The 26667-nt window shown below is 40.7% G+C and overlaps 1 protein-coding gene and 1 non-coding gene across 14 annotated transcripts in view; both read right to left on the bottom strand.

Annotated features, from left to right (window-relative positions):
- MYO9A (myosin IXA) overlaps positions 1–26667 on the bottom strand; it is a 483806-nt gene that overhangs the window by 164629 nt on the left and 292510 nt on the right. For 9 of the 13 annotated variants that reach the window (XM_059658301.1, XM_059658294.1, XM_059658330.1 and 6 more), the window contains 2 exons: positions 14360–14435; positions 14037–14072 (listed from right to left, as the gene is read on the bottom strand). In XM_059658301.1, coding sequence (XP_059514284.1) covers positions 14037–14072; positions 14360–14435 — 112 coding nt within the window. The remainder of the gene's footprint in view (positions 1–14036; positions 14073–14359; positions 14436–26667) is intronic. The other 4 variants (XM_059658322.1, XM_059658404.1, XM_059658368.1 and 1 more) reach the window with 1 other exon arrangement.
- LOC132225179 (small nucleolar RNA SNORA11) lies at positions 4555–4683 on the bottom strand. The gene has a single exon (XR_009450812.1). It is a non-coding gene; the product is annotated as a small nucleolar RNA SNORA11 (small nucleolar RNA).

Genomic DNA, 26667 nt, shown 5'->3' with positions numbered 1-26667 from the left:
GGGCTTCTTCCTGCTTTCCCTTTCACCTCCCTGCATTGTGCCTACATATGCAAATTAACCGCCATCTTGTTGGCAGTTAACTGCCAATCTTAGTTGGCAGTTAATTTGCATATAGCCCTGATTAGCCAATGAAAAGGGTATCGTCGTATGCCAATTACCATTTTTCTCTTTTATTAGATAGGATATATATATATTTTTTTTTTTAAAAAGGCCATAGATTTCTGGGTGTTAATTTTGTATCCTGCTACATTGCCAAATTCATTTATTAGGTCTAGCAGTTTTTGCATGGAGTCTTTGGGGTTTTCTATGTATATTATCATGTCATTGGTGAATAAGGACAGTTTTACTTCTTCTTTTCCAATTTGGATGCCTTTTATTTCTTCTTCTTGTCTGATCGATATGGCTAGAACTTCCAGTACTATTTCGAACAGAAGTGGTGAAAGTTGGCATCCTTTTCTTGTTCCTGTTCTTAGGGGAAATAAGTTTAGTTTTTGCCCATTGAGTATGATGTTGGCTGTAGGTTTGTCATATAAGGCTTTTATTATGTTGAGGTATGATCCCTCTATTTCCATTTTGCTCAGACTTTTTATCAAGAAAGGTTGTTGGATTTTTGTCAAATGCTTTTTCTGCATCGATTGACATGATTGTGATTTTTGTCTCTCAGTTTGTTCATGTCATGTATCACATTTATTGATTTGCAGATATTGTACCATCCTTGCATCCCCGGAATAAACCCCACTTGGTTATGGTGTATTATCTTTCTAATGTACTGCTGAATCCGATTTGCTAGAATTTTGTTAAGGATTTTCGCATCTATGTTCATCAAGGATATAGGCCTGTAGTTCTTTTTTTGTGGTGCCTTTATCTGGTTTTGGGATTAGGGTAATGCTGGCTTCATAGAAAGAGCTTGGAAGTATGCCTTCCTCTTGAATTTTTTGGAATAGTCTAAGGAGGATAGGTGTTAGTTCTTCTTTGAATGCTTGGTAGAACTCCCCTGTAAAGCTGTCCAGACCAGGACTTTTGTTTGCTGGAAGATTTTTAATCAATGTTTCAATTTCTTTATAAGTTAATGGCCTATTCAGGTTTTTTTTTGATTCTTCTTGAGTTTTGGGAGCTTGTATTTTTCTAGGAATATGACCATTTCATCTAGGTTGTCCATTTTGTTGGAATAGAGTTGATCATAGTATTTTTTCATAATCATTAGTATTTCTGTGGGATTGGTTGTTGCTTCACCTCTTTCATTTCTGATTTTGTTTATTTGGGTCCTCTCTCGTTGCTTCTTGGTGAGCATGATTAGAGGTTCATAAATCTTGTTTATACTTTCACAGACCCAGCTCTTGGTTTTGTTGATCTTTTGTATTGTTTTGTTTTTTTAAAAAATATATTTTATTGATTTTTTACAGGGAGGAAGGGAGAGGGATAGAGAGTTTGAAACATCAATGAGAGAGAAACATCGATCAGCTGCCTCCTGCACAACCCCCCAGTGGGGATGTGCCCGCAACCAAGGTACATGCTCTTGACTGGAATCGAACCTGGGACCCTTCAGTCCATAGGCCGATACTCTATCCACTGAGCCAAACTGGTCAGGGCTTGTATTTTTTTTTTTATCTCAATGTCGTTTATCTCTGCTTTGATCTTTATTTCCTTCCTTCTACTTACTCTGGGCTTTTCTTGTTGCACTCTAACTCTTTGAGTTGTAGGGTTAGATAATTTATTACCTTATTTTCTTGTTTTTTGAGATAGGCCTGTAGAGCTCTGAACTTCCCTCTCAAGACTGCTTTCACTGTGTCCCATAGATTTTGGATTGTTGTGTTTTCATTGTCATTTGTTGCCATGATGCTTTTTATTTCTTCTGTGATATCTTTGGTAACCCAATCATTGTTTAATAGCATGCTATTTAGCCTCCAGGTGTTTGATTTTTTTTATTGCTTTTGTTGTAGTTGATTTCTAGTTTTATGCTATTGTGATCTGAGAAGATGCTTGATATGATTTCTATCTTGAATTTGAAGAGAATTTGCCTGTGTCCAAATATGTGATTTATCTTTGAAAATAAGCCAGGTGCACTTGAGAAGAATGTATATTCTGTGACTTTGGGGTGAAACGTTCTGAAAATGTCAATTCCATCTGATCTAGTGAGTCATTTAGGATTGCTGTTTCTTTGCTGATTTTTTGTTTAGAGGATTTATCCAGTGGTGTTAGTGGGGTATTAAAGTCCCCTACTATGACTTTATTGCTGTCAATCTCACCCTTGATGTCCTCCAAAAGTTTTTTTTTATATATTTGGGTGCTCCTGTATTGGGTGCATATACTGGTATGTTTACCAGAGTTATATCTTCTTGTTGAATTGCTACCTTTAATATTATGAAGTGGCCTTCCTTAACTCTTGTTATGGCCTTCACTTTGAGGTTTGTCAGATATAAGTATTGTTACCCCAGCATTTCTTTCATTTCCATTAGCTTGAAAACGTTTTTCCGTCCCTTCACCATCATTCTGAGTGAGTCCTTTGTTCTGAGATTGGTTTCCTGTAGACAGCAGATATATGAGTCATGTTTTCTTATCCACTCAGCTACCCTATGTCTTTTGATTGGGGTATTTAATCTATTTGCATTTAAAGTTATTATTGACTAAAGGCCCGTTGCAGGAAAATTCGTGCAATAGACCTTCTTTCCCCTGGCTGCCAGCACCAGTTTTCCTCTGGCACCCGGGACCCAGACCTTCACTCTGGCCACTGCCTTCCATCTTCGCTCTGGACACAGTCTTCGCTGTGGCTGGAGCCTTCAGTCTTTGCTCCTTGCTCCAGCCAGAGTCTTCAGTCTCCAGCCAGAGCTGCTACTGTAGCTCCTTCCACCCCCCACCCTCCCCTTCATTGCTTGATCGCTGCTTCGCCTGCAACCTCACCGATGGGCTCCTGGGTGCTGGGGGGATGCCTTGCCTGCGGCCTGGCTTTCCAGCGGCTCCTGGGGTCGCACACAGGGGCCTGGATGGCGGCCCCTGGTGTCCCGCCCTGCCTGCAGTATGCAAATTAGCCGCCATCTTTGTTGGTGGTTAATTTGCATATCATGCTGATCAGCCAAAGGCGATGGTAGTGAAGGTATGGTTAATTACCATGTTTGTCTATTATTAAATAGGATAGGTATTTGTCGCCATTTTTATTCTTTATGCCTGTCTTCCTTCTTCCCTTCCTATTTCTTCTTTTGATAGCAGACCTTTTAGCGTTTTTTGCATTGCTGGTTTGGTGATAATAAACTCAATTACGTCTTTCTTTTGTCTGTGAAGCTCCTGATTTCTCCCTCAATTTTAGTTGATAGCCTTGCTGGGTACAGTATTCTTGGATTCAGACCCTTGCTTTGCATGACTTCGTATATTTTATTCCATTCACTTCTGGCCTGATGTCTTTCTGTTGAGCAGTTGATAGTCTGATGGGAGATCCTTTGTAGGTAACTTTCTCTCTCTCTCTGGCAGCCTTTAGCATTCTTACTTTGTCGTTGGTATTTGCCAATTTAATTATACTGTCTTAGTGTCGGTCTTTTGGGGTTCATCTTGTTTGGGACTCTTTGAGCTTCTTGGACTTGTGTCAGTTTTTTCTTCCAAATATCAGGGAAGTTACCTGTCATTATTTCTTCAAACAGGTTTTCTATTCCTCACTCAATTTCCTCTCCTTCTGGTTCCCCTATTATGCAGATGTTGTTTTATTACATGTTGTCCCAAAGTTCCCTTAGGCACTCCTCCTGGTTAAGTTGTTTTTTTTAAATATATTTTATTGATTTTTTACAGAGAGGAAAGGAGAGGGATAGAGAGTTAGAAACATTGATGAGAGAGAAACATCAATCAGCTGCCTCCTGCACACCCCCAACTGGGGATGTGCCCGCAACCAAGGTACACACCCTTGACCGGAATCGAACCTGGGACCCTTCAGTCCACAGGCCGACGCTCTACCCACTGAGCCAAACCAGTTTGGGCAAGTTTTTTTTTTTTAGATGCTGCTCTGCTTGGGTATTTTTTCCTAGCTCACTGATGTGGTCCTCTGTTTCTTCTAGTCTACTGTTGATGCTTTCTATTGAGTTATTTATTGCAGCGATGTCATTTTTCACTTCTTCTTTGTTCTTCATTTCCTGTTGGTTCTTACACATATTGTTGAATTTGTCTTCCATCGTTTTTGGTGACTTTATGTCCATTGCTCTGAATTCTTTCTCTGATATATTGCTTGCCTCTATTTCATTTACTTCCTTTTCTAGTGATGCCTTCTTTTCTTTTGTATGCAGGCTGTTTCTTTGTCTCCCTATGATAGCTCATCTCAGGGTGTCTGGTTATGTAGCTCTCTCTCTCCTCCATTGACACTCTAGATGATATCTGACCTTTCTGTCCGTGGAGTGCCTCACCAGACCAGAATGTATTTTTTGAAAGAGCTTGATCCAAGACTCCATTGTCAAGTCCAAAGTGGCTTCTCCACTTCCTGCCAATACATGATGACTAGGTCTTGCAGCTCTTCTGGAGTCATTTCCATTCCTTTTTCAGCAAACTCAACCCTTTTAAGTTCCCTACTTTTTTTTTTTAATGTATAGAGCGTAATGTCACAAGAAAGGCATAGTATTCTGCCACCTGTGAGGAGTAAGCCCAAGTTGCTGTTGGATGTGTTGTACACTGAGAAGCCATTCTTCAGGCGCTCTGCTCTCTCCACAACCAATTAACTTTCCTTCTTTTTTTAAAAAAATATATTTTATTGATTTTTTACAGAGAGTAAGGGAGAGAGATAGAGAGTTAGAAACATCAATGAGAGAGAAGAGGAAGGGAAAGAGATACAGAGTTCAAAACATCGATGAGAGAGGAACATCGATCACCTGCCTCCTGCACACCCCCTACTGGGGATGTGCCCGCAACCCAGGCACATACCCCGGACAAGAATCAAACCTGGGACCTTTCAGTCCACAGGCCAACGCTCTATCCACTGAGCCAAACTGGTTCAGGCTAACTTTCCTTCTTAATAAAGGTTCACATCAATGTATATCCACCACAACCATCCATTCCAAACCATCATTTCTTGCCGGAACTACTAGTCTCCCTGTATCTAGAAATCATTCTCCATAAGTCAACCAGAAAGATTCTTCTGAAATGTCAGTCCCCTGCTTAACAGCATTAAATTCTAATCATAACTGCCCTACATGAAATAGTCTATACCAGTTTTCTTTCTGGAGTCAATACTCAACACTTCTCGCTTCATACTCACATTCTTGTAATTCTTTATTTGTGTCATTCTTTCTCTCCCCACCTCCCTCAATTATCACCCCTCCCTTTTTTCCCCGAACCTTTATACAGGTTGCTCCTCTGCCTGGAGTATGTCACAGCTCTCTTCAGAGAGCTTACTCTTACTCTCCTCTTGGAGAATAGTTTAAAAGATTATTTTTCTGAAAAAACCTTTCTGATATATCTACCCCTACATCCAATTCTTTACAAATGCCATCAACATAAAAATTAAACTGCCTGGCTGGCATAGGTCAGTGGTTGAGCATCAACCTATGAACCAGGAGGTCACAGTTCGATTCCCATTCAGGGCACATACCCGAGTTGCAGGCTCAATCCCCAATGTGGGGCATGCAGTAGGCAGCTGATCAATAATTCTATCTCATCATTGACATTTCCATCTCTCTTTCCCTCTCCTTTCTTCTCTGAAATCAATAATAAAATATATTTTTTAAAAAATTAAACTAAGCAGTCCCTTTATGTGTTATTTCTTCGATCATTTCACTTACCACACCTATCTTACAAAATAGTTGATTCTCTAGTTTCTACCCAAGACTAAGTACTTGTTAAATAAACAAGTGGTCTGCCAGAACTGTAGGTGTATTTTTCTTAATTTATCTGTTTAGGAATGGATATAAAAAGCAAATTATGCCTGAGTAAAAACAGCCAGTAATTTTTATAACAAATAAAGGACCAACAAACTATGTAAAAACACAAAAAAGACTTCTGAAATGACTACACAATACATAACATTTTAAATTTATAGTAAAATAAAAGTATTATTTCATACTTTTAATTTGCTATTATTATATGACTAGAAGCCCTGTGCACAAAAATTTGTGCACTTGGGGGTCCCTCAGCCCAGCCTGTGCCCTCTCGCAGTCTGGGACCCCTCGGGAGATAACGACCTGCTGACTTAGGCCTGCTCCCGGGTGGCAGAGGGCAGGCCCAATCCCTAGGTGCAGCCCCTGGTCAGGCTCAGAGCAGGGCTGATTGGGGAGCTGGGGCGCCACCCCCTGTCATGCACAGAGCAGGGTGGATCGGGAGGTTGCGATGCCACCCTCAGTCACGCTCAGGGTAGGGCCGATTGGGGGGTTGGGAGACCGCGCCCTGTCACACAAAAGGCAGGGTTGATGGGGAGGTTGCGGGCCCTCCCCCTGTCACTCACAGAGAAGGGTCCATCAGGGGGTTGGGGCGCTGCCCCCTGTCACTCACAGAGCAGGGCCCATCAGGGGAGTTGGGGCTCCGTACCCTGTCACACACAGAACAGGGTCGATCAGGGGGTTGGGGCGCCGCACACTTTCACACACAGAGCCGCAGGGTGATTAGGGTGTTAGGGAGCTCCCCACTATCAGGCACAGAGCAGGGCAGATCAGGGGGTTGGGATGCCTTCCCATCACGAACAGAGCAGGGCGGATACAGAGGTTGTGGCCCCGCCCACTGTCACACACAGAGCCGCAGGGCGATCAGGGGGTTTGGGTACTGCCCCCTGTCACGCTGATCCCGGTGCTGGGAGGCCTCACGGCTCCGCTGATCCCGGTGCTGAGAAGCATATTACCCTTTTACTATATAGGATAGTGGCCAGGTGCACAGGTGGGGGCCAGCTGGTTTGCCCTGAAGGGTGTCCTGGATCAGGGTGGGGGTCCCCACTGGGGTGCCTGGCCAGTCTGGGTGAGGGGCTGAGGTCTGTTTTCAGGCTGGCGGGTGACTGACTCTCCCAACCGCTCCTTTTTTTCTTTTTTCTTTTGGGCCAGCTTTAGCTCTGAGGCTTGGCTACAGCTCTTAGGCCTCGGCTGCTGAAAGCAGGTTTCTGGTTTGGTTGGGTTCTATAATCGAAACACTGTTTCAACTCCAGCTCTGAGATCCCGGCTGGCTGAAAGCAGGTTTCTGGGGTTTTGTTTAGCTTCTATATATGTAACAATGTTTCAAACTGCAAGCTCAGAGGCCAGTAAGGCAGGCGGGGAACGTTGGTTTCCTCCGTCACTGAAGCAAGCAAGCCTCATGTTCGCTTCAAGCTGCCTGGCTGCCGGCCACCATCTTGGCTGGCAGTTAATTTGCATATCGCCCTGATTAGCCAATGGGAAGGGTAGCAGAGGTACGGCTAATTACCATGTTTCTCTTTTATTGCATAGGCTTTAGTAATCACATACACCTCTTTACACTAATATCCAAGTTTTCTATTTTTCCTAGAAAATATGGGAAACGAAATAGATACTAGGACATGAAGAATTCAATGTGATTTATATCAATTCTAATAGAACTTTGAAATCCAGTCATCTTTAAAAATGTTAAATATGATTTCTAAAACAATGGTATTAATAATTTGACATTTTTAACAAAACTTTATCAGAAGTACTTACAATAGAATATCTCAGATGATACACATTTGTCCAGATCAAGAGGAAAAGTTTAATTTCAACATCAATAATGCTTTAGACAGCGAGTTTTTAGTTGTATTAAGAATAGAAATCAGGATGCACAACATGCTACAGTTAACTTTTACAGGATAATTCTATCTCAGTCATCAAATATGTGGATATCAATATAGCAAAGTCCTAAAGATTGGTGCCATAACCTAAGAGTTTTTTGTTTTTGTTTTTTTATTTATTGCTTAAAGTATTACAAACGGTATTACATATGTGTCCATTTTTTCCCCCCGCCCTAGACAGTCCCCTAGCCTCCCCTATCCCCCAGTGTCTTATGTCCATTGGTTATGCTTATATGCATGCATACAAGTCCTTTAGTTGATCTCTTACCTCCCTACCTCCTGCCCCCCAACCCTCCCCGGCCTTCCCGCTGCAGTTTGACAATCTGTTTGAGGCAGCTCTGCCTCTGTATCTATTATTGTTCAAAAGTTTATAATGGTCTCTATTATCCATGAATGAGTGAGATCATGTGGTATTTTTCCTTCATTGACTGGCTTATTTCACTTAGCATAATGCTCTCCAGTTCCATCCATGACGTTGCAAATGGTAAGAGTTCCTTACCTAAGAGTTTTAATGAGAGTTATTCCTGTTCCTTAATGCCTTGGTATTTGCATGGTAGTACAATAGGTACCATTTAATTATGAAACCTACCATATACTTCTACAATGTACAAAATTCATTATGTATTTGTTGATAATAAATTCTAATGACACACACTTTTGTTTCCTTCTAGATAACAACTTTCCAAAGGCATTGTTTTTGTCAATATAAGATGGTATATTTTAGTCTTCACACATTCTGCTCTGAAACTATTCACTCACAAGAGCTATTTCCACCTAGGAATATATGTGTCTTTGGCTACTAGTGCAGTCTTTTTATGCATAATAAGAGTCATAATAGCAGTGTCCCTAGAACATTTACAATCTTTGCTTTGTGATATGTAATCAGTGGCTCTGTACTTTTTCACAAATCATAGTTTGATATAAAGACATTTGTTTCCAGTTTATACTCACTTACCAAAAATAACAATTGCCCTTTCAACATTAATGAAAGTTTTATCTCTCACTTGAGGAATATTTGCACTAACTAAAAACTGTTTTACTGTTTACATTTCATTGGTTTTATACAGACTATATCAATTCTTAGTCCTAGATCACCACCAAATTGGACAGTCCACCCTTTTATCATTTAAGAGTCACTTATGAGAAGCATTACATAGAAAAGATCCAAAAGACCCCACTTAATAGACATAGCTAATGATTTTATAGTTGATCTTATTTTCTAAGTATCTAATACCCTGTCTTCTCCCTCTTCTCACCTATTTTCTCTAAATATGTATAAATATGTATAAAATAAATTCACCAATATAATAAATACAATCTGGAAGAATCCTCTTGTTAAGAACGCTAGCTGACCTTTTCCTGATAACATTGCTTCAATGCCACATATATCTTTCTTTATTGTATACAACAGAAAAGAATCAAGCTGATGTAATATAATTTCCTCTGAAGAAGGGTCTCAAATGAATTTATATACATATATTTACAAAATTAACTTATCATTTCATGAGTGCCTAAATTCAGTTAATTGCTTGAGTCCAGACCAACTCAATCAGTCTAAAGTATTAGACCAGCGGTTCTCAACTTGTGGGTCGTGAACCCTTTGGCAGTCGAAAGACCCTTTCACAGGGGTCGCCTAAGACCATCCTGCACATCAGATATTTACATTACGATTCATAACAGTAGCAACATTACAGTTATGAAGTAGCAACGAAAATAATTTTATGGTTGGGTCACAACATGAGGAACTGTATTTAAAGGGCCAGAAGGTTGAGAACCACTGTATTAGACTATCCCAACTGATATATAAAAAACAGAAATCCATATAGATCACTCCAGGTATCCAAAATTGGAAGTATAAAGAAAAAAAAGCTGGGAATTAAGAGAGTCATAAGCATTAAATTGCTTTGGGAAATGGGGTAAGTCACTGTAACCTTTTATTTTTTAAAACATATATATTTTTAAAATATATTTTTATTGATTTCAGAGAGGGAGAAAGAATTAGAAACATCAATGATGAGAGAGAATCACTGATTGGCTGCCTCCTTCTAGGGATTGAGCCCGCAACCCGGGCATGTGCCCTTGACCAGAATCGAACCTGGGATCCTTCAGTCCACAGGCCGATGCTCTATCCACTGAGCCAAACCAGGCAAGGACTAAATATATTTTTAATGATTTCAGAGAGGAAGGGAAAGGGAAAGAGAGATAGAAACATCAATGATGAGAGAGACTCATTGATCAGCTGCCTCCTGCATGACCCACACTAGGAATTGAGCCCATAACCCAGGCATGTGCCTTGACCGGGAATCGAACCAGGACTTCCTGGTTCATAGGTCATAAGTTGACACTCAACCACTGAGCGACACCAGCTGGGCTCTTTTTTTTAATCCAAATCAACAAAACAGGTTCGTCAACTCAGAGATCTCTAATGACCAGGGTTAGAATACAGGCACACCTCATTTTATTGCACTTTGATTTACTGCACTTTGCAGATATTGCATTTATTACAAATTAACGGTAAGTCCCTCCATCAGCAAAAAATACTATGACTTGCTGAAGGCACAGATGATGGTTAGCATGTTTTAGCAATAAAGTAATTTTAAATTAAGACATGTATATTGCTTTTTCAGACATACGACAACTGCACACTTAAAAGACTAAGTTCAGTGTAAATATAACTTTTATATGCACTGGGAGATCAAAAAATTCATGTGACTCATTCTATTGCAATATTTGCTTTATTGCGATGGTCTGGAACCAACCCCACAATGTACACCTGTACTATCAAGACTGAATTGAAGGTACACAGGTCAACAGATTAAAGATCTAATTTGTTCTTGGGTGAAACTTAACATGAAACTATAGTGGTGAATCTCATCATTAGTCAAGTATTACTGTTAAGAAAACAAGATGCATAACTGTAAAGATAGTAAATCATTCAAATTGTTGGCATTGAAGGTAAATAGAGTTGAGATTGGATACTTGGGCTGTAACAGCTCTAGCATTTGAGACGAGTGAATCTAGACTTCTTTTAACAAACAACAAAGAGTTATAAAAACGTTATTGAGCAGGGAAGTGACAATATACATTAAAATATATAGTAAGGCAAAATAGGAAAAGTGATCATAGCGTTATACCTTAACTTTAATGACAGGACAGCTCTATCTATCTATCTCTATCTCTCTCTGTTTCTCTCTCCCCCGACCCTCTCTTCCACCCTGTCTAAAAAATCAATGGAAAAAATATATGCTCAGGTGAGGATTAACAGCAACAACAACAAAAGTAAACAGCTACGCTATAAATTGGAAGAATATATTTGGAACATGTTACTTAAGTGGCATCAGTACATAAGATTTATTTTAAGAACTTTTTAAGAATATGTGCAAACAAAGAACAGGCAATATACACACACACACACACACACACACACACACACACACACACACACACACACTAGAGGCCCGGTGCACAAAAATTAGTGAACTCGGGGGGAGGGGGGGGTCCCTCAGCCCGGCCTGTGCCCTCTCGCAGTCTGGGACCCCTCAGGAGATAACGACCTGCTGGCTTAGGCCTGCTGCCAGGTGGCAGACGGCAGGCCCAATCCCTAGGTGCAGCCCCTGGTCGGGCTCAGAGCAGGGCCGATTGGGGAGTGGGGCACCACCCCCTGTCATGCACAGAGCAGGGCGGATTGGGAGGTTGCCATGCCACCCTCAGTCACACTCAGGGTAGGGCATATTGGGGGGGTTGGGGCACCGCCCCCTGTCACACTAAAGGCAGGGTCGATGGGGAGGTTGCGGCACCACCCCGTCACGCACAGAGCAGGGTCAATCAGGGGGTTGGGGCGCTGGCCCCTGTCACACACAGAGCAGGGCCCTATAGGGGGATTGGGGCTCCATACCCTGTCACGCACAGAGCAGGGCCAATCAGGGGGTTGGGGAGCTCCCCCGTCACGCACAGAGCAGGGCCGATCAGGGGGTTGAGGAGCTCCCCGCTGTCACTCAAAGAGTAGGGCCGATAGGGGAGTTGGGGCACTGCCCCCTGTCACACACAGAGCAGGGCGGATCGGGGGTTGGGGCGCCACCCTCTATCACCCACAGAGCAAGGCCGTTCAGGGGGTTGGGGCGCCGCCACTGTCACACTCAGGGCAGGGCTGATGGGGAGGTTATGGCTCTACCCCGTCACACACAGAGCAGGGCCCGTGGAGGGGAGGGGGGGGTTGTGGCGCCGCCCTCTATCACCCACAGAGCAGGGCCAATCAGGGGGTTTGGGCACTGCCACTCTCACACTCAGGGCAGGGCCGATGGAGAGGGTGTGGCTCTACCCCGTCACACACAGAGCAGGGCCCGTGGGGGGGGGGGGAGGTTTGGGGCACCACACCCTGTCACACACAGAGCCGCAGGGTGATCAGGGGGTTGAGGAGCTCCCCCTATCAGGCACAGAGCAGGGCTGATCAGGGGGTTGGGGCACCTTCCCCTGTCACAATCAGAGCAGGGCGGATAGGGAGGTTGTGGCCCTGCCCCCTGTCACACACAGAGCCACAGGGCAATCAGGGGGTTTGGGCGCTGCCCTGTAACGCTGATCTCGGTGCCGGGAATCCTCGCAGCTCCACTGATCCCGGTGCTGGGAGGCATATTACCCTTTTACTATATAGGATAGAGGCCTGGTGCACGGGTGGGGGCTGGCTGGTTTGCCCTGAAGGGTGTCCTGGATCAGGGTGGGGGTCCCCACTGGGGTGCCTGGCCAGTCTGGCTGAGGGCTGAGGGCTGTTTTAAGGCTGGCTGGTGACTGAAGCTCCCAACTGCTCCTTTTTTTCTTTTTTTTTATTCTGGGCCAGCTTTAGCTCTGGCTCCAGCTCTGAGGCCTCTGCTGCTGAAAGCAGGTATCTGGTTTATTTGGGTTCTATAATTGAAACACTATATCAACTCCAGCTCTGAGATCCCAGCTGGCTGAAAGCAGGTTTCTGAGGTTTTGTTTAGCTTCTATATTTGTAACAATGTTTCAAACTGCAAGCTCAGAGGCCGGCAAGGCAGGCGGGGAACGTTGGTTTCCTCCGTCACTGAAGCAAGCAAGCCTCATGTTCGCTTCAAGCTGCCTGGCTGCCGGCCACCATCTTGGCTGGCAGTTAATTTGCATATTGCTCTGATTAGCCAATGGGAAGGGTAGCGGATGTACGGCTAATTACCATGTTTCTCTTTTATTAGATAGGATATACACACACACGCACACACACACATATATAAATATATTTCTTTATTGATTTCATAGAGGAAGGCAGGGAAAGAGAGAGAGACAGAAACATCAATGATAAGAGAGAATCATTGATTGGCTGCCTCCTGCAAGCGCCCTACTGAGGATCAAGCCTACAAACCAGGCATGTGCCCTTGGCTGAAATCGAACCTGCGACCCTTCAGTCCACAGGCCTACACTCTATCCACTGAGCCAAACCGGGTAGGGAAGAACAGGCATTTTACACAAAAATATATTCAGCATCATTAATAAGCAAGAAAATGAAAATTATAACTACAATAAGATACAATTTTATAACTACATCCTTATTACCAGGAAGCTCAATTTACTTGATGATGTTTAAAATGTAGAAAGCAGACTCTAGATCAGCCGTGGGCAAACTACGGCCCGTGGGCCGGATCCGGCCCGTTTGAAATGAATAAAACTAAAAAAAAAAAGACCGTACCCTTTTATGTAATGATGTTTACTTTGAATTTATATTAGTTCACACAAACACTCCATCCATGCTTTTGTTCCGGCCCTCCGGTCCAGTTTAAGAACCCATTGTGGCCCTCAAGTCAAAAAGTTTGCCCACCCCTGCTCTAGATATACACTAAATACACATATTTTAGAGAAAACAGGTGATAGAACAATGTGCTCATATAAAGTACAATCTTTTGAAAACAGCATGTATAAAGAACAAAGTAACTTTATTTACAAACTGTGAAAATTATACTTTTTATTTTCAAAATTTACTCAAGAATTCTTCATTGCCGAAACTGGTTTGGCTCAGTGGATAGAGCGTCGGCCTGCGGACTGAAAGGTCCCAGGTTCGATTCCGGTCAAGGGCATGCGGGCACATCCCCAGTGGGAGATGTGCAGGAGGCAGCTGATCGATGTTTCTCTCTCATCGATGTTTCTAACTCTTTATCTCTCTCCCTTCCTCTCTGCAAAAAATCAATAAAAAATATATTTTAAAAAAAAGTATTCTTCATTAAAAATGGTTAAAAAGTAAGCTCTGATTATCACACTGAGCAACAAAAGGTATTCAATGGTTTGATATAAACCATACTCAATTATTACTTACCAATAAGATTTCTCCACAAAGAGCAGCAGAATAACCCTTAAAATTTGCAAAAGACATAAAATGCAAGAAGGGACTCAGAAATAAAAACATAAGTGGTTATTTTAAATTATTCTGGGAAAACTTGTTTTTAATTGTACAACCATTTTACCAGAGGCAATTTTGTTAACTCTAACCTTAGTAACAAATTACATCATTTATAAAAGAGTTAAAAAATATAAAGCAAACTAGGCCTGATTTTCATTATATTTTTAAAGCCACAAAAGTATAAGAATTCTAGTTATTTTTTCTATACTTCCTTGAAAACAAAAGCCAAACATACTTACTGTTGGTTTTTTTCATTTAAAGTATTTATGCCCTGGAGGTCAGAAAGAGGTGTCCTAGGATTTTTCCGGGTTACACCTAGCATATAAAAAGCAAAAATTTTCAAATCAGTGCTAAGAAAAACTAAACATGAAGTAATATTTCCAAGGAAAAATGAAATGAATATACTTTGATAGTAAATATTTGCTAAATATGTCAGAAATAGCTAAATAATAATATGAAGCAAGTCCCATGATTGTTACTTACAAATCTGACTTGACCAACAGTGAACCCAATTTTTTCAGCAATAAGTATATTGCTAACATTGACTATAGATTTTAGTGTATTTTGTCAGATATGACTATTGCTACTCCAGCTTTTTTTTCTTTTACATTTGCATGGAAAATTTTTTTCCATCCCTTCACTCTCATCTTGTGTGTGTCTTGTTCTGAGGTGGGTCTCTAGTAAACAGCATATAGTTGGTTCATGTTTTTGTATTCATTCTGCTACCCTAGGCCTTTTGATTGGAGCATTTAATCCATTTACCTTTAGGGTTATTATTGATAGGTACTTATTTATTGCCATTTTAATTCTGTATATCTAGGTTTCTCTCTTTCTTCTTCTTATTACAGCAGTCCCTTTACCATTTCTTGTAATGCTGACTTGGTGGTGATGTACTCCTTTAGCCTTTTTTTGTGTGTGTCTGGGAAGCTCTTTATTTGGCTATCTATTTTGAATGATAGCCTTGCTGGATATAGTAATCTTGGTCTTAGATCCTTGTTTTCCATTACCTTGAGTACTTCATGCCACTCCCTTCTGGCCTGTAGAGCTTCTGATGAGAAATCAGATGTCAGCCTTATGGGAGCTCCTTTGTAGATAACAGTTTGCTTGTCTATTGCTGCCTTTAAGATTCTTTGTCTTTGATTTTTGGCATTTTAATTATGACGTGTCTGGGCATGGGTCTGGTTGGGTTCTTCTTGCTTGGGGTTCTCTGTGCCTCCTGAACTTGTGTGACTTTTCCTTCACCAGGTTAAGGAAGTTTTTTGCCATTACTTCTTCAAACACATTCTCTATTCCTTTCTCCCTTTCTGCCTCTTCTGGCACACCTACTATTCTAATATTATTACATTTCACATTGTCCCACAGCTCTCTTAAGCTGTCCTCCTGTTTTCTAATTGTTTTTGCTTTTCGGTTCTCTGAGTGTTTTTTCAACCCTGTCTTCTAATTTACTGATTTTATCATCATCTTCCCCTAATCTGCTCTGCATTCCTTCCAATGTGTTCTTTATTTGTGTTATGTCATTCTTTATTTCTGACTGTTCTTTTTTAATAGTTACTATATCTTTTCTCATGCTGTTGAGCATCTTTACCATCATTACTCTGAACTCTGTTTCGGATAAATTTCTTATCTCTGCTTCATTTATCTCTTCTTCTGGAGCATTCACTTGTTCTTTCATTGAGGGTTGTTTCTTTGTCTCCTCATTTTGATTGGCTGTTTGGGTTTGTGACTATGTATTAGATAGATCCTCTATACCTCTCAATCTCTAGTGCAAGACAGTGTCAAATGCTGTTTCAACTATAGATTTTAAATATCAATTAATCTTACAGATAAAAACACTAAGAATCAAAGATGACAAATTGCTTTCTTAAGGATTATCAATATTCTTAAGTTTTTTCTTCAAATCATCCAATAAACATTGAAACTCTATAAGCATATGACTACCAATTTTTATAACCTATCCACACAAAGACATTTACTATAGGTAAGACATATAAGAAGAAGTGAAAGTATCTGTATTCAAGATAACAGTCTTTTATGCAGAAAATCCTAATTAACCCACAAAAAAATTAGAATAAATGAGGTCAGTAAAATAATAAGATATAAGATCAATATTCAAAATTGTATTTCTATACAATAACAATAAACAATCAGAAACTGATATTAAGAAATTCCATGAATAACATCAACATAAAAGAAATAAATTTAACAAAAAAGTATAAACTATCTATAATGAAAATGACAAACGTCATTAAAAGAAATTTAATCTAATTAAATGGAATGCCATCCATGCTCATGGACTAGAAAACTTAATAATGTTAAATGGCAATGCTTCCCAAATGGATCTACAGATCTATGCAATCTCTATTAAAATTCCAACTGCCTTTTTTTACAGAAATAAATACACTGACCCTATAATTAATATGTATATGCAAGAGACCCAGAATAGCCAAAACAACATTGAAAATGAGGAACATGGTTGGAGGACTCACACTCCTTGAATTCAAAACTTGGAACAAAGAAACAATAACTGAGACATGGTACCAGCATAACAATAAACAAATATATCAAAGGAAAGAAATTGAGAGTACAGAAATAAAACTTTACATTTATGATCAACTTAATTTTGATAAAGGTGCTAAGACAATTCAATGAAAAATAATTTCATTTCTTCAGTTCCTAAGTCATGGACACTAATTTCCCTATAACAGATTATCATTGTCTATCCTCTACATCCATTCTTTTCTTCTGCATATTAAAACAATCATCTCAATCCTTTCCTCAATATTAGTAATTCAATTTTCAACTCTTTCCTATAATTATTGAGCTCATACAGATGTTGCTTTATAACTCTGCTTGTTTCAGTAGCCCAATACCTATTTTCATTATCATACTGATATTTTATATCCTCAAATATGTGCTATTGCTTTATTGGCTTCATGTTCTTAAATTCTTCTATTCTGTTAACTGCTCACAGGGAACTTTTTCTTGGGAGTATTTTTCCTGCAAACAAAATAGGGTGTTTCTTTTAGGGTGGTTCTTTTATGCATAACTCCCTTATTTTCCTCTGTGTAATTATGTAGTATCAATTATTAAATATTTTAAACATTAAAAAGACAGAATAGTATACTGAACACTTACAACTGATCACTCAGATTAGGAAATGAAGCCCAGTGCACCACACTCGGATCCTATCCCAACAGCATCCAATCCCAAAATTGATCACATGTTGGAATCATCATAAAAGTACTTTAAACAGCTATCATAATATTCAATGACTTAAATTACAAGATTATCTTATTGAGTTAACAGATAGTAAGTCTCCAGAAAGAAATGGAAACTAAAAAAGAACCAAATGAATATTCTGGAACTAAAAACTGAAATTTTGTGAAATGAAAAATTCATTTCATGGGTTTAAGAGAAGACTTGAAACAGCATAATGAACTTGAAATCAGATAAATAAAAATTATCCAATCTGAAGAACAAAAATAGAAAATAATGAACAGAGTATGAGGAATATATGTCATAATGTCAAATATTCTAAGATCATCTAAATTGGTATCTCAGAAGAAAAAGAAAAATTGTAGCAGAAAAAAAAATTTTAATATTGGCCAAAAATTTCCTAAATTTGATTAAAAAGAATGAAGCACAAGTCCAAAAGGTGAAGAAAATCCCAAACAGGATAAATATAATAATTTAGGGACACCATAGTCAAATTGCTAAAATTCAAAAGATAAATAGAAAATCACCAGTGTAAAAAAAAAAAAAGGAGCATTAGATGTGAAAGAATAACAGTAGGGTGATATCGGAGTTTATAAGCACAAATAATGTATGAAAAAACATCCTTAAAGTGCCAAAAGTTTGATAGTTCCTAATGATGTTAAATACATGTCATGTTATGACACAGTAACTCCACTGATAAGTTCCATTCCTAAGAATGAAAATATATGTATACAAATGACACAAACAAAAATGTTTGAATAGCTGGATCCCTCACAATAGCTCAAAACAGTACACAAACCTCTTAACCACCATGAAATGAATGATAAACACAACACAGTATATACAACTGTATATGTGTGTGTGTGTGTGTGTGTGTGTGTGTATACACACATATTCCACACAATGGAATAAGTCAGCAACAAATTACTGAGATATAAAACAACCCAGATGAATATGTATAGCATTATGTTGCATAACTTCAGAACACCAAAGAATACACAGTGTATGATTCCATTTCTGTAAATTTTTTAGAAAAGGCAAACCAATTTACTTAGTAATAGAAATCTTTTTTATTATTATTACAGGAATCTTAACAAAAGTTGTCTAGCCCTAGTTGGTTTGGCTCAGTGGATAGAGCATTGGCCTGTGGACTAAAAGGTCCCAGGTTCAATTCCGGCTAAGGGCATCTGTCTGGGTTGCAGGCTTGATCCCCCACAACAGGAGGCATGCAGGAGGCAGCCAATCGATGATTCTCTCTCATCAGTGATGTTTCAATCTCTCTATCTCTCTCCCTTCCACTCTGAAATCAATAAAAAATATATTTTAAAAAAGTTGTCTAAAGGAGCTGGGAAAATGTACAAGAAAGCAAGAATAAATTTTCTGATACAATTTTATTCCAATATTTTATTTTTAATCATTTTATGTTCATGTTTTAGGTTTGTCTCTTACCTTATAACTAAATATTATTTTATCTTTTGTAACTGAATAATCTGTTTTTTAAATGTTTAGTTCATTTTAATTTATTGGTATTGCCCTGGCCAGGTGGCTCAGTTGGTTGGAGCCATTTCCCATACACCAAAAAAGCTTCAGGTTCGACTCCGTCAGGGGTGCATGCAGGAGGAAAAAGATCGATGTTTCCCTCTCTAAAATCAATAAAAACATAACCTCAGGTGAGGATTTAAAATATACATTATAAAAAAAATAATTTATTGGAGTTACTAATATATCTGGATTTTTTCTGCCTTTTTATTTTATGCTTTGTATTTACCCTAATTACTATACAGTTTTATCCAGATTTCCACTGTATTTATATTCCGATTTCATTTTCTCATTTTATAAAGTTATATACACTCGCACTTTGATTATGAATTTTTAACATATTCATGAATTCAAATCTAAATTCTTTTCTTTTCCTAGAGTACAAGAACTTTCTAATGCTTTCATTCCAGTCAAATCATCCCAGTAACAGATGATAATACCCAGTACTTATTTTCACCTTGTTTTTTTAACATTGATCAACCAAATTAGATATTACTATTAAGTTTTATAGATTGTTTATTTAGATTTACACACATTTACCAATTTCGTTATCAGAACTCAAAACTTTCTAGTGAGTTAGTTCAGCCTTTTTTTTTATTGCTTAAAGTAATACAAAGGGTATTACATATGTGTCCATTTTTCCCCCTGCCCTAAACAGTCCCCTAGCCTCCCCTATCCCCCAGTGTCTTATGTCCATTGGTTATGCTTATATGCATGCATACAAGTCCTTTGGTTGATCTCTTACACCCCAACCTCCTGTCCCCCAACCCTCCCCGGCCTTCCCGCTGCAGTTTGACAATCTGTTTGAGGCAGCTCTGCCTCTGTATCTATTATTGTTCAAAAGTTTATAATGGTCTCTATTATCCATGAATGAGTGAGATCATGTGGTATTTTTCCTTCATTGACTGGCTTATTTCACTTAGCATAATGCTCTCCAGTTCCATCCATGCCGTTGCAAATGGTAAGAGTTCCTTCCTTTTTAGAGCAGCATAGTATTCCGTCGTGTAGACATACCACAGTTTTCTAATCCATTCATCTACTGATGGGCATTTAGGCTGTTTCCAGATCTTAGCTTTTTTCTCCATGAAATCTTTTCATAAGTTCTACTATAAAGATTTGTTCAGATTACTGTATTTATTTATGACTACTCTTCATCTCTGCCTGGTATATCTTTGTCCAGCCTTTCATTTTCATCATTTTAAGAATTTTATAATTAGTCAACTAAACGTTTTGAAAATCCATTTTGAAATTTTACAGAAATGGAGGAAAGCAAACTACTGGATATAGAGTTCAAAACCACACTTTTAAGGTTTTTCAAGAATTTTCTAGAAACCACCGAAAAATTTAGTGAGACCCTCAAGAAATCTAGTGAGACCCTCGAGGTTATGAAAAAGGACCAACTAGAAATTAAGCAAACACTGACTGGAATAAAGGATATTATGCAGAGTTCCAACAGCAGACCAGAGGATCACAAGAATCAAGTCAAAAGATGTGAAATACAAAGAAGCAAAAATCACCCAACCGAAAAAAAAAAGAAAAAAGAATCCAAAAATATGAAAATGGTGTAAGGAGCCTCTGGGACAACTTCAAGCATACCAACATCCGAATTATGGGGGTGCCAGAAGAAGAGAGAGAGCAAGAGATTGAAAACCTATTTGAGGAAATAATGACAGAAAACTTCCCCTACCTGGTGAAAGAAATAGACTTACAAGTCCAGGAAGCGCAGAGAACAACAAACAAAAGAAATCAAGAGAGGACCACACCAAGACACATCATAATTAAAATGCCAAGAGCAAAAGACAAAGAGAGAATCTTAAAAGCAGCAAGAAAAAGAAACTCAGTTACCTACAAGGGAGTACCCATAGGACTGTCAGCTGATTTCTCAACAGAAACTTTGCAGGCCAGAAGGGAGTGGCAAGAAATATTCAAAGTGATGAATACCAAGAACCTACAACCTAGATTACTTTACCTAACAAAGCTATCATTCAGAATTGAAGGTCAGATAAAGAGCTTCACAGATAAGAAAAAGATAAAGGGGTTCATCACCACAAAACCAGTATTATATGAAATGCTGAAAGATATCCTTTAAGAAGAAGAAGAAAAAGGTAAAGATACAAATTATGAACAACAAATACACATCTATCAACAAGTGAATCTAAAAATCAGGTGAAAAAAAATAATCTGATGAACAGAATAAACCGGTGAATATAATAGAATCAGGGGCATAGAAAGGGAGTGGACTGATTATCCTGGGGGTGGGGGGGCGGGCTGTGGGAAGAGACTGGACAAAAATTGTACCCCTGTGGATGAGAACAGTGGGTGGCGTGGGTAAGGGCAGAGGGTGGGGTGGGAACCGGGTGGAGGGAAGCTATGGAGGGAAAAAAGAGGAACAACTGTAATAATCTGAACAATAAAGATTTAATTAAAAAAAAAAGAACTAAAGGATCTGCTTCTAAGGTCACTCATGTAGTTGGTGGCAAGCCTCAGTGCCTCTTAACTAGAGGCTTCAGTGGGATTTCTAATAGGGCTACTCACAAATGGCAATTTGATCTTCTTAGGGACAATGAACAGAGAGCTAGGAAGAAATTACCTAAGATGGAAATTGTAGTCCTTTATAACTTAACTAGAGGCCCAGTGCTCAAAAATTTGTGCACTCGGAGGGGAGGGGGCATCCCTCAGCCCAGCCTGTGCCCTCTCCCAGTCTGGGACCCCTCAGGAGATAACGACCTGCTGGCTTAGGCCTGCTCCTGGGTGGCAGAGGGCAGGCCCAATCCCTAGGTGCAGCCCCTGGTTGGGTTCAGAGCAGGGCCGATTGGGGAGTTGGGGCGCCCCCCGTCATGCACAGAGCAGGGCGGATCAGGAGGTTGAGATGCCACCCTCAGTCACGCTCAGGGTAGGGCATATTGGGGGGTTGGGGCACCGTCCCCTATCACACTCAAGGCAGGGTCGATGGGGAGGTTGCAGCGCCACCCCGTCATGCACAGAGCAGGGCCAATCAGGGGGTTGGGGTGCTGGCCCCTGTCACGCACAGAGCAGGGCCCATCAGGGGGGTTGGGGCCCTGTACCATGTCAGGCACAGAGCAGGGCCGATCAGGGGGTTGAGGAGCTCCCGCCTGTCACTCACAGAGTAGGGCCGATGGGGGAGTTGGGGCACTGCCCCCTGTCACACACAGAGCAGGGCGGATCAGGGGGTTGGAGCGCCATACCCTGTCACACTCAGGGCAGGGCCAATGGGGAGGTTATGGCTCTATCCCGTCACACACAGAGCAAGGCCCGTCGGGGGTGGGGGGGTTCGGGCGCCACCCTCTATCACCCACAGAGCAGGGCCGATCAGGGGGTTAGGGCGCCGCCACTCTCACACTCAGGGCAGGGCCGATGGGGAGGTTATGGCTCTACCCCGTCACACACAGAGCAGGGCCCGTGGGGGGGGAAGAGGGGCCGCACCCTGTCACACACAGAGCAGGGCCGATCAGGGGGTTGGGGCGCCACACCCTGTCACACACAGAGCCGCAGGGCAATCAGGGGGTTGGGGAGCTCCCCCCATCAGGCACAGAGCAGGGCTGAACAGAGGGTTGGGGTGCCTTCCCCTGTCACGAACAGAGCAGGGCAGATAGGGAGGTTGCGGCCCCGCCCCGTCACACACAGAGCTGCAGGGCGATCAGGGGGTTTGGGCGCTGACGCCTGTCATGCTGATCCCGGTGCCGGGAGGCCTCGCCGCTCTGCTGATCCTGATGCTGGTCGGCATATTACCCTTTTACTATATAGGATAGAGGCCTGGTGCATGGGTGGGGGCCGGCTGGTTTGCCCTGAAGGGTGTCCTGGATCAGGGTGGGGGTCCCCACTGGGGAGCTTGGCCAGCCTGGGTGAGGGGATGATGGCTGTTTGCAGCTGGTCACACACCCTTCAGGGTGGGGGTCCCCACTGGGGAACCTGGCCAGTCTGGGTGAGGGGCTGAGGGCTGTTTTCAGGCTGGCTGCTGACTGAAGCTCCCAACTGCTCCTTTTTTTCTTTTCTTTTTTTTTTTTATTCTGGGCCAGCTTTAGCTCTGGCTCCAGCTCTGAGGCCTCTGCTGTTGAAAGCAGGTATCTGGTTTGTTTGGGTTCTATAATCGAAACACTGTATCAACTCCAGCTCTGAGATCCCAGCTGGCTGAAAGCAGGTTTCTGAGGTTTTGTTTAGCTTCTATATTTGTAACAATGTTTCAAACTGCAAGCTCAGAGGCCGGCAAGGCAGGCCGGGAACATTGGTTTCCTCCGTCACTGAAGCAAGCAAGCCTCATGTTCGCTTCAAGCTGCTTGGCTGCCGGCCGCCATCTTGGCTGGCAGTTAATTTGCATATCACCCTGATTAGCCAATGGGAAGGGTAGTGAAGGAACAGCTAATTACCATGTTTCTCTTTTATTAGATGGGATTTCAGAAGCAACATACTATCACTTCTGCCATGTACTATAGGTCACACAGACTAACACTAGTAAAATGTGGGAGATTACACGAAGTTATAAATATCAGCAGATGTGGATAACTGGGCCTATCTACGAGGCTGGCAGCCATAGATTTATAAATGTAACTTATAAATTTCACTTTCCAAGTATTCATGGTTAGTATATTACATTTTAATTTCACATATTTACCTGGTATCCTTTGACTGTTAAATTCACTTTTTAGATCAAAGAGCATTTTTTAAACCCCTTAGTACTTTCTATACAGATGTCATGCTGTCTACATCTTCCTTTTAAATCTATGTACCTGTTATTTCTTTTTCTTACCTTTAGCAGTGGTTCTCAACCTTCTGGCCCTTTAAATACAGTTCCTCATGTTGTGACCCAACCATAAAATTATTTTCGTAGCTACTTCATAACTGTAATGTTGCTACTGTTATGAATCGTAATGTAAATATCTGATATGCAGGATTGTCTTAGGCAACCCCTGTGAAAGGGTCTTTCGACTGCCAAAGGGGTCGCGACCCACAGGTTGAGAACCGCTGCTTTAGTACATTGTTGAGTGGTAAAAGCAAACATCTTTGTCTTGTTCTAAATGTCAGGGAGAAGCATTCCATCTTTCTCCATTAAGTATAAAGTCTGCTATAGAATTTTCATGTGTAAAGTTGAAAAAGCTGCCCTAGCTGGGTAGCTCAGTTAGTTGACCATCCTCCTGTGAACCTAAAGTTTGCGAGTTTGATCTCCAATCAGGAGGCAAACAATGTCTCTCTGTCTCTCTCTCTCTATCAAATCAAAACACATCCCCAGGTGAGGATAATAAAAAAGTTACCCTGGTTGGTGTTGCACAGTGGTTAGAGTGTCAGCCTGTGCACCAAAGGGTCATGGGTTCAATCACCAGCCCAAGGCCGGGGTGCGTGCAGGAGGCAACCAATTGTTGTGTCTCTCTCACATCAACATTTATCTCTCTCTCTCCTCTCTGTCTGCATCTCCCCCTCCCTTTCTCCCTTCCACTCTTTCTAAAAAAATCAATGGAAAAATATCCTCAGTGAGGATTAACAACAACAAGTTGTCTTCTATTCCTAGGCTGCTAAGTTTTATAATAGGACTGGGTACAGAATTATGACAAACTCTTTTTATACATCTACAAAGATAAGCATTTTTTAAAGATGGTTAATATGGCGAGTTATATTGATTTTTTATTATCAAACCCCAAACTTTCATTCCAGGAATAAGTTCCACTTAGTCTTCATATATTATTTTCTACATATTCCTGAATTCAATGTGCTCTTATTCAGGATTTTTACATCTATCATTGAGAGGTATGTTGGTTTGTAGATTAGTTCCTATAATATTTTTGTCTGATTTTGGTATTTGAGTAATAATACTTGGCCTCATGATATGATTTTTACAGTGTTCCTTCTGTTTTCTGAAAGAGTTGAGAACTGATATTATTCTTTTCTTAGACGTTTCTTAAACAAAATTCACGATGGAAGCTACCTGGGTTTGAACTCTTTTGTGTTTTTGTGTGAAAATTTTACTTATGAATCCAATATCTTATGGACTAATAAGATTTTCTATTTTTCCTTGGGTCCATTTAGATGACTTGTTGATACTGAATGAATTTGTCCATTTCATAAAGGTTGAATTTATTGCCATAAATGTTCACAATTCCACTGCTCCTCAACCTTTTGATCTGTACCATATGCAACTGTGTCTATTCTTTAAATCCAGGTAATAGTATTTGCTCTTTGCTCATGTTTCTTGATCAGAATGGCAAGAACAGCACTGTCCAATTCAGCAGCCACTAGCCATATGTGGCCATTCAAATTTAAATTGATTAAAGCTTCAGTTTTTAAATTTTTTAAAATTTCAGGTACTTAACAGCTACATGTAAGCTAATAGCTACAGTTTTGGACAACATAGTTGGAGAACATTCCCATCTTCACAGAAAGTGCTATTGGACAGTGCTGGACTTGAACTTTATCAATTTCATTGTTCTTTTAAAAAAAAAACACCAGCTTTTGGTTTCCACTGTTGGCTGCTTTCTATTCCCAGACTTTAGCTCTTAACTTTTTTCACTTCCTTCCACTTGTTTTGAGTCTAATCTGCTCTTCTTGTAGCTTTAGCTTCTTACATCATTAATGATATTTTTATCTTATTTCTCCTAAATATTTAAAACTAGAAATTTTCTTCTAAGCACTTCTTTAGTTGCATATCACATGATGCAATGTGTTTCCATTATTCAGATCAAAAGATTTTCATGTTTCCCTTATGATTTTTTTTTTAACTCATGAGTTATTTATACACTAGAGGCCCAGCACATGAAATTAGTGCACGGATACGGTCCCTAGGCCTGTCCTGCGATCAGGGCCACTTCCCCAACTGCCCACAGCTAGCCCTGTTCCCCACTGCCACCCACCCTCGGGTCCCCATTTACCATCAGTTAATTGAAGCCTGCTGCACGGGGGAGGGACCAAGATGTCAGCCATTCCCTGGCCCCAACATCGCTGCAGGTCAACCTCTGTGTGCGGGGGCCTTGGCCTGGCACCTCCTACATCCCCCGTCACACACTCCCGGTTCCCCATTTGCCATCAGGTGATGGGAGCCTGCCGGCAGGGGAAAGGGACCAAGAGGTGGTCAGTGCGCCTCATAGTGACTGGTAGAGCAGTAATTCTGGTCGTTCCGCAGTTAGGGTCAATTTGCATATTATCCTCTTATTATATAGGATGCTGTTTATTTACCAAATATATAAGAATTTCTCAGATAACTTTCTATTGTTAACTGTCCATTTTGGTTAAAAAACATACTTTAAATTTCAATCATTTGTGTAACCACACTAAACGAAAGCCTGAGGTCCCAGACATTAAGGCAGCCACAGTCAGCAAGGTGAGAGTCGTTAGGAGCATCAAGCCCACACACAGCCCTTTTCTGACTATTGATCCTTCATCTTTTTCATACACATCACCATTTCCATTGTCCTGAGACTGAAGGTCAAAAGTAAGGGTTCAAATTGAAATGAAGTTCTATTCTACCCTTTTTCTTTTCCTCCTGCCATCTTATGCCTTATTCTTTCCAGAGCTCCTGACTTTTAAAGAAGTGAGGTCTCATCTCATACTCCCAAGAACCCCAATTTCTACCCAAATCTCTAATTTCCTCCCTGCTAAATCTCAGAGAATTAGTCACTGCAGAGGGAAGTTGGGAGCACCAGAAATAAAAAGGAGGAGGAAGAGCCGCAATACCTTTTATGCCTTAATCTTGAAGGGCACAAAGTCACTTCTTCCACATTCCATTTGTTAGAAGTGAGTCACTAAGTACAGCACAAACCTTTTGAAGGGAGGTGTACCAAATAATTTG

This window comes from Myotis daubentonii, chromosome 1 (genome assembly GCF_963259705.1).
Source record: "Myotis daubentonii chromosome 1, mMyoDau2.1, whole genome shotgun sequence".
Classification (NCBI taxonomy): Eukaryota; Metazoa; Chordata; class Mammalia; order Chiroptera; family Vespertilionidae; genus Myotis; species Myotis daubentonii.
Note: the sequence above shows the minus strand (reverse complement) of the source record. Positions and strands in the feature narration are given on the sequence as shown.